This window comes from Suncus etruscus, chromosome 6 (genome assembly GCF_024139225.1).
Source record: "Suncus etruscus isolate mSunEtr1 chromosome 6, mSunEtr1.pri.cur, whole genome shotgun sequence".
Classification (NCBI taxonomy): Eukaryota; Metazoa; Chordata; class Mammalia; order Eulipotyphla; family Soricidae; genus Suncus; species Suncus etruscus.
In genome coordinates, this window is record NC_064853.1 from 106,456,948 (window position 1) to 106,465,608 (window position 8,661).

General features: G+C 48.7%; 1 protein-coding gene across 1 annotated transcript; it reads left to right on the top strand.

The window, feature by feature from the left end:
- The first annotated feature begins 3,525 nt into the window (after positions 1-3,525).
- Positions 3,526-5,042, top strand: GP5 (glycoprotein V platelet). The gene has a single exon (XM_049775625.1). It carries the CDS (start codon positions 3,526-3,528, stop codon positions 4,879-4,881), a length of 1,356 nt encoding a protein of 451 aa, XP_049631582.1. The 3' UTR covers positions 4,882-5,042.
- Positions 5,043-8,661: the final 3,619 nt, after the last annotated feature.

The following is an 8,661-nucleotide window of genomic DNA, read 5'->3' on the forward strand; positions in this document are numbered from 1 at the left end:
GGGACAAAAACTTGTTTGTCATATGCAAAAATAAAATTTAGGTGAATTAAAGACAAAGGACAAAATGATAAAACTAGTTTTTTTTCTGATGTTGGATATAGCAGGTAGCATCCTGCATTGGTATAATTTTGATAGAGGAGGGAAAGATTTAATAACGACAACAACAAAAGGATGAGTAACCTTGTCTACATTAGGAGTTCTGTCTGTAGAAGACATAAAAAGTGAAAAGGTAAACAAAACTAGCTGAATTTATTTGTATTACCTATCACCAACATAGAAGTTATATCTAGAATAGATAAAGAATGCCTACAATTCAGATTTCATTTATTTATTTGTTTTTTGGGTCACATACAGCAGCACTGGGGTTACTCCTGGCTCTGCCCTCAGAAGTCACTCTTGGCGGGGTTGGAGTAATAGCATAGCAATATGGTTGGCAGAGAGCCAACACAGGATGGACCCTGGTTCAAATCCTGGCATCCCATATGGTCCTCTGAGCCTGCCAGGAGCATGTTCTGAGCGCAGAGCTAGGATTAAGTCCTGAGAGCAGCCGGGTTGACCCCAAAAACAAACAAACAAAAACAAAAAAATAAGTCACTCATGGCAGGCTCAGGGGACCATATTGGATGCCAGAGATCAAACCCAGTTGGTCGTGTACAGGGCAAATGCTCTACCACTGTGCTATCTTCTGGCCCCTACAATTCAGATTTTAAAAACTGTAGTTGGAGTGGCATAGTACAGCGGAAAGGCACTTGCCTTGTATACAACCACCCAGATTTGATCCCTGGTCCCTCAGATGATCTCCTGAGACCTGCTTGAAGTGATTCCTGAGCTCCACTGGGTGTGACCCCAAAACAAAATGCATAGGTATACATGCATATTTCACATGTAGAAAAGCAGTCCAAAATGAACCCAAATTTCACAAGTACAAAGTACAAGAGACCCTTGAAAAGAAATCTTTTCTTAATGCTTCATTTCATTATGCAGGAACATGAAGAATGTGAGCTTTGCAGGTATTTCATGTGAATGACAAAAACTGGAGCACAGGGTCTTTGGACACTGCAGGTGTATCATGCAGTGGCATAATTACCCTGGAAAGCAGTTTGGCATTCCTAAGTTAAAGTGAGTATGTAAACCACCCTTCAGGCCAGCAAATATTTGAGAATGCTCTTAATCTGGTTTTGGGGATGTCAATAATGCCACATCCAGCAGTGCTCAATGTTTACTCCTGCTCTGGGCTCTGGATCACTCCTGGGAGGGCTTGAGGGACCACTTGGGGGCTGAATATTAAACCTGGTTCAACTGCATGGAAGTATCTTACCCCCTATGCCATCTATCCACCTCCTGTTCTTAGTCTTATTCCTAAAAGAAGGAAGAGCTGGCCCCAAAAATTGGGGTAATAGGAGAACCCAAAGGGAGGGTGCCCATCTATGGGGCGGAACTGCTGCCAAGATCCAAATATGGGACTATAACTTTTATGGGAAAATTTCTCTTCCTCTGTAATAACTGGCATTCTGGCATAGATCTTATATATAGAAAAATTTCCGTTTGAATATACTTTTGGTGGGTGTTTATTTCTCCTCTGTTCTTATCGATCAGTTACATTCCAGCATAGGTTTTATATATAGTATCTTTTTCAATTTTGGTTTTTTGGTGGACAGAGTGGGGAGGGAACATGTGTTTAAAAAAAAAAAAAACCCTAAAATTTGCCCTCTGAAATAGAGTTCTTTTGTGGCTTTGTTCTACAAAACTCTTTATCTTCAGGATGCAGTGAGGGATCCTTCTTCCTTTGGAAAGTGCCAGATCACAGGCAAAGCATTCACAGCGAACAGACGTTCAGTTGTTTTGGGGTGCAGCACCATTTCAGGTAAGGCCCAATGTTTTGAAAATTTGTAGAGTAAGTGGGAGGGTTGAGGATTTCTATGTGCATGTGAATAAAATTGTGCAAGAAACTATTTTTATATAACGCTTGATTATATTGTTCTAATATGTTAATATTAAATATAAATATCTTTATTCCTCAAATGATTCAATGCCTATATGGTAATTTTAATTAAAAGCATATTGGGGAGAGATAGCACGGTGGTAGTGTGTTTGCCTTGAAAGCAACCGATCCAGGATGAACGGTGGTTTGAATCCTGGCATCCCATATAGTCCCCTGTGCCTGCCAGGAGTGATTTCTGAGTGCAGAGCCAGGAGTAACTCTGAGTGCTGCCAGGTGTGACCCCAAAACAAAACAAAACCAAAAAAAGCATATTAGAAAGGATAGCTCCTTGTTCATGACTACAGCAGCAATACGACCAAATTCTATTGGTGGAATCCTACTGAAGGTAGTTAACCTTGTGCGTGCTTGAGTTTCCAAGTCCTTTAAATGGGAATTGAATAATAGTATTAGTGTCACAGGTTTATTGTGTGTATTTTGGGGCTACTTTTTTTTTTAATCATCATCTTAATTAGCTGGCGCGATCCTTTCTTAAGTTTTGCTTTTGTTTTGGGGCCACATCCAACAATGTTCAGGGTTATTCCTGGCTCTGCACTCAATAATTACTCCTAGAGATATTTAGGTGACTATATGGGAAGCTAGGGATAAAAACCCATGTTGGACAGCCCTACCTACAGCCTTATCACTCTGGCCCTGGTATTTTTTTTTTTTTTTTTTTTTAGTTTTTAATTTATCTGAGCCACACCCTAGAGACTTTTTCTTTTCCTGGTGATGACAGGAAAAGGGCTTCAAACATGCAAGGCAAATACTTTCCTGTAGCGCTAATCCCCCAGCCTCGGATCACTGTAGAATAACTTGGTACTAGAAGAAATCATGATGGTGATTGAAGGACTTTCTCTGGCTGCAGCTGCCGCTGTTTTTAACGTATTTTGCTCTTAATAAGTTTCTCGCACGGAAGTGCTCTCTTGTGGGCCTGAGTGATGGTACAGCAGGGTACATACAAGGTGATGGTAAACTTGGATACCTAGAACTGAGGCCCCTCCAGAGCACTGAGCCAGGAGAGAGGGATTGAGAAAGGGAGGGGAAAGAGGAGAGGAAAGGAGAGGCGAGAAAGGGAGAAGAGAGGAGAGAAGATGAGAGAGAGTGAGAGAGAGAGAGAAGGAGGGAAGGAGGGAGGGAGGGAGGGAGGGAGGAGAGGATTTCCACATCTTAGAGAATCAGTGAAAGGAAAGTAAGATTCAGACAGACATGCTTGTAGAGGAGAGAGGGGGGAGGGAGAGAATCAGAGAGATAATTAGAGGGAGGGGGAGAGAGAATGAATTTCCACACCTTAAAGAATCAGTGAGAGAGGTGAGAGGCAAGAGGGGAAAGGGAGAAGGAGAAGAGGGAGAGGGAGGGAGGGAGGAGGAGGAGGGAGAGAGGGAGGGAGGGAGGAAGGAAGGAAGGAAGGAAGGAAGGAAAAGAAAGAAAAAGAAAGAAAGAAAAGAAAAGAAAAGAAAAGAAAAGAAAAGAAAAGAGAAAAGCTGAGGGCTCCCAAGTTGATCCTTGCGTGTCGTCCGCAGGCCTCGCCCCGGGGACGTGCGGCCATGCTGCGGGCCGCGCTGCCGCTACTGCTGCCGCTGCTGCTTCTGCTGCTGGACCCGGCGCGTTCGCAGCCCTTCCCGTGCCCCGCGTTCTGCGCGTGCACCTTCCGCGACGCGGCGCAGTGCTCGGGCGTGGGCGTGGCGCAGATCCCCGCGCTGGGCCTGCCCGCCAACCTCACGCACCTGGTGCTGCACTCGCTGCGGCCGGGCACGCTGCGCGACGACAGCTTCCGCGGCATGACGGTGCTGCAGCGGCTCATCCTGGTGGACAGCCCGGTGGCGCGCGTGGCGCCCGGCGCCTTCGACGACCTGCGGCGGCTCAAGACGCTGCGCCTGTCGCGCGACGGCCTGGTCCAGCTGCCGCGCGGGCTCCTGGCGCGGCTGGAACAGCTGGAGCAGCTGTTCCTGGACCGCAACGCGCTGCGCAGCCTCGAGCCCGACGCCTTCGCCCCGCTGGCGCGCCTGCAGGAGCTGTCGCTCAGCCACAACCGGCTCTCCGCCCTGCCCGCCGCGCTCTTCGCCGGCCTGGGGCGGCTGCGCGCCCTGGACCTGTCCGCCAACGCCCTGGCGCACCTGCCCCCCGGGCTCTTCGGGGCGCTGGGGCGGCTGGAGCGCCTGGCCCTCCACGACAACCAGCTCGCGGCGCTGGACGCCGGCCTGCTCCGGGCGCTGCGCTCCCTGCGGGCGCTGCACCTCCACCGCAACCGCCTGCAGGCCGTGGCCCCGCGCGCCTTCGACGGCCTCGCCAGCCTGGGCAACCTCACGCTGCAGGAGAACCGACTCCGGGCGCTGCCCCCCGCGCTCTTCCTGCCCGCGCGCGGCCTGGAGGAGCTGCGGCTGGAGCGCAACCAGCTGCAGGCGCTGCCCGGGGACGCCTTCGCCGCCCTGCCCCGGCTGCGCCTCGTCCTGCTGGGACACAACCCCTGGCGCTGCGACTGCGGCCTCTGGCCCTTCCTGGGCTGGCTGCAGCGGCACCCGCAGCTCCTGGGCCCAGCCGAGCCCCCGAAGTGCCACGGCCCCGCGCCGCATGCGGGGCTGCCGCTGCTCGGCGTCCTTCCCGCTCTCGGGGCTGCCTGCTCCGGCTCCCCGGGGACGCCGTCTCCCCGCCCGGCCACGCACCCCCTCTCCGTTCCCGGCCCTCCCAGCCCCCCTGCTCGGGAGCCCACCCCAGGCCCCGCGGAACCCTGGGCGTGGGCCCAGAGCGTGGCCCTGGAGCAAAAGCGGGACCACAGCCTGTTCTTTGCGCTCTATTTTCTACTCTGGGTCTCGCAGGCCGTCGTGACGGGGATCATCGTGTTCACGATGGTGAAACTCGGCCGGCTCTTCCGAAAAGCGATCCAAGAAAGAGCCCTTTTTTGAGGATGGAGAGAACCAGGGGACCCACCCGAGGCCCAGCGACTACTCTGCAGTTTCTTGCTCTCCCTAGTCCCTCTCCCCACCCCATCTCCCTTCCACCCCACCACCATATCTCCCTGTACCCAATCTTTTCCTTTAGTAAAATGCTTTGGAGGGACTGTTTGTTTGGGGGCCACACCCGGTGGTGCTCAGGGCGAACTCCTGGCTTTGCACTCAGGAATCACTCCTGGCAGTGCTCGAGGGTACCATATGGGATTTCAGGGATCAAATTCAGTTCGGCCACGTGCCAAGTAAGCACCCTAACCGCTGTGCTACCTATCTCTTTTCTTTGCCTTCCTGTCCCGCCTGCAGGTCTCCAGGGGACCCAGATGGTGAATGGCGCAACTCAAGGTGCTGGCCGCTCTGAGATTGATCTTTTCTGGTCCTAATGTGTGAAACCAGTTGATAAAATATCCCATTAAAATAAGGACCCACAAGATGGTTTAGGAATCCAGGGACTGGTGGCTTTTCCTAGGGGTGGGGAGTGACCATGAATTGTTCTCTTTATCTATTTCAAATTGTTGATCTGATTTGTGGCTGTGGTAGGGAGGGAAGGCCCACATCCATGGACACCAGCGTCTCAAGCAATCGCCCCATCCGGGTTTCCAGAACTCTCCCAAAGCTCTCACAGTGTTTGCAGCTCTGTGTCTCCGGTCCTGCGGTCCCCACAAGAGCACTATATACGGGTCAAGAAACGTGGCCCACATGGCCTTCCATCAGAGAGGAGTCCCAGCCTTAGAGTAGGAGCAGGGCGAGGCAGAGACCCCAAGGAGCAAGTTCTGCAAGGACAGAGTTGATAGAAGTTTCCCCACCAGTTTTTGGGATGGGAAGCAGATGGGTCCACTGACTGGCCCCATGTATGTACCTGGTATTGTGATCCACTGCCCTTTGTGCCCCTGGGACTTTCCACTGCTTCGTACCTGACTGATGGGTCGCTTTCATTTCCGGGCACTAAATGCTACCTCGCTTAGCAAGCATTCATCGACACCTCACATGTGACAGGTGTCATGAATTAATGATAAGTTTGGTTTCTACTTCATTATGCTCCATCACGTTCCTATTTATTCTTCCAATTGAAGGCAATAAAACCCTTGTTGCTTTAATTAAACGCCTGTGCTTGTGAGAAGCAGTGATTAAAACACAGGGTTGAGGAGTTGATAACTGTGGGCTATGATCCTAGCTCCATCTCTTACTAACTGCTTAGGACTTTGAGCAAGACACTTAACTTTTCTAAGTCTGCTTCCTTCTCCCTGGATAGGGATAAATAGTACCTATCCCTGAGAGCTGTGAGAATTAAAGGCAATAATGCTTGTTATGACTTAGCCCAGTGCCTAGCATACAGCAAATGCTTAATAAATGGCTTTTTTATTTGATTTGTTCTGTTTTGTTTGGGGGCCACACACAGTGATGCTCAGGGCTTACTCCCGGCTCTGTACTCAGGCATCACTGTTTGTTGGTGCTTAGAGGACCATCAGGGCTTTCAGTTGGGCAAGGCAAGTACCTTGTCCATTGTGCTATCTCTTCGGCCCCTTAATACGTTTGCTCTGATTGTTTTTTGTTTGTTTTGTTTTTTAATTTTAATTTTTTTATTTTTGGGTCACACCCGGCAGCGCTCTGTAACTACTCCTGGCTCTCCGCTCAGAAATCGCTGCTGGCAGGCTTGGGGGACCATATGGGATGCCGGGATTCGAACCACCGTCCTTCTGCGTTTAAGGCAAATGCCTTACCGCTGTGCTATCTCTCTGGCCCCGTTTGCTCTGATTGTTGAAGGACAAGCAATCATAAGAAATCTCTTAAGATTTATAAAGAATAATTGGCAGGTTTTTTTCTCTGTATATAATGTGAAAGCAAACTTTCTCAAACCTGAAATTACATGGAAACTGGTTCATTTTTTTACCTGTGGGTGCCTTGCAGTCCTCAACAATCCCTGCTGGATGTGGAGCAAGAAGTGGGTTCCCAGGGCTGGAGCTTGCCTTACACATACATGGCCACCCCAGGGTCCATCCTCACCAGAAGGCACCCTGAACCTACCAAGAATGATTCCTGAGCACAGAGTCAGGAGTAACCCTGATCACATGGCTAGGAATAAGCCTGAACACAACCAGGCGAGTCTCCCAAAACAAGTCAAACAAAACACAAAACAACCAAACCAACCCAATTCAAACCAAAACATCTGGCTTTCTAGATTCCTACTGGGAAAGCTTTCCAGACTCCCAGGCTTCCATGGCTGCCCTTTCTCCAATCTAGCTTTCCCCTCAGAGTACACCTGTATCTATGGGCTTCCTACACCTCCAGCTCCTTGGTTTGACTTTGTCTTATTTCCAGTGCTCTAAAATTTGCTCCTACCTACAGCATAAAACCTAAATTTTATTTTTTTTTTGATGATGCAATGTAAACTCTGGTCCCAAGCACTCTGCTGTCCAGTAAACTGTCTTCTTCTCCAAACCTGTTCTTGCTTCTGCAGAGAGAGGGTAATAATGGGGCTCGCCATTGTCTCAAGGACAAAGTGAGATAATCACACCAAACACACCAAACAGTTGTTGGTGGCTGGCTCCAGAGGTGGCTGGCTCCAGGGATGTTGGCTATTATCATTAGCTCTTTCAGAACACACCTTGTACTAACATGCCTCAACTTCTGCACCTATGTGTTTGTTCCTAATTACTTGTGGAGTAAAAGCTTTTCTGTCCCTGTGTCCTTGAGGAGGCACTTGATCAGGGGACAGAACAAAATACATGTTGTCAGTGGTTACACTTTGGTTATCACCAACTAAACCATCTCCCCAAACTCTTGGCCATGAACTTCATATATTTAAAAAACATGGAGAACAGGGCTGGAGCTATAATACAGAAGGTAGGATATTCGCCCTATACAAAGCTGACCTGGTTTCCATCCCCGGCACTTCATATAGTTCCCTGAGTCCTACCAAGTTTGATAACTAAGCACAAAGCCAGGAGCAAGCCCTGAGCACTGTTGGGAATGCCCTCACCCCCAACAATATGAAGAACAACTTTGGACATCTCAACCATCTTTGTAAAGCTTTATACTTGACAATTACTGTTTTTGAGGATGGATGGAGATGGGGGCCTTTCAAGCAGTATTCAGGAAGTCTATGGCAATCAGCTATTTTTGGACAACCAAACCCAAGAATTTAAATGCTCTTTTTCTGTATTTTGGTCTTTTTTAAATTTTTTGTGTCCACCTGGTGATGCTCAGGAATCACTCCTGGCACTGTTCAGAGACTCTCTGGGATGTTAGGGATTGTCAAGTTTGTGCAAGACAAGTGCCTTATGTGCTGGTACTCTCTCCAGCCCAGATTTGTAAATTTTCATCTGCTTGGTAGGCAATAAAATTGTTTGAAAACTAGTGAGCTTGAAATTTTAAAAATGTTTACTTAATAGTCAAGGTTTTTTTCTTCTGAGACTTACCTATAGATACACAGTACATACTGTAATTTATAATGGGCCACTTTGTTTTTACTTTTCTGATTTTTAGAAATTCTTTTTCTCTTTTCTTTTTGAGGGAGCAGCTAGCAGTGTTTGGGGAGCTACTCTTGATTTTATACCTAGGGGTTGCACCCCTCAGTGCCCAAGGGACCACACATTGCTGAGAATTGAATGCTATTCCTCCCTCCCACCATCTCCTTGCCCTTCCCCATATTTTTTACAGATGCTAAGAGTTATTTTTTTTGTTGCATTTACCAGTTTGTTTGCTGTGGTTATTTATATCTCGCATATGAACAAAACC

What these genes read in the sequence shown, in the direction of transcription:
- GP5 (XM_049775625.1), top strand. Translation starts at nt 3,526, where the DNA reads ATGCTGCGGGCCGCGCTGCCGCTACTGCTGCCGCTGCTGCTTCTGCTG.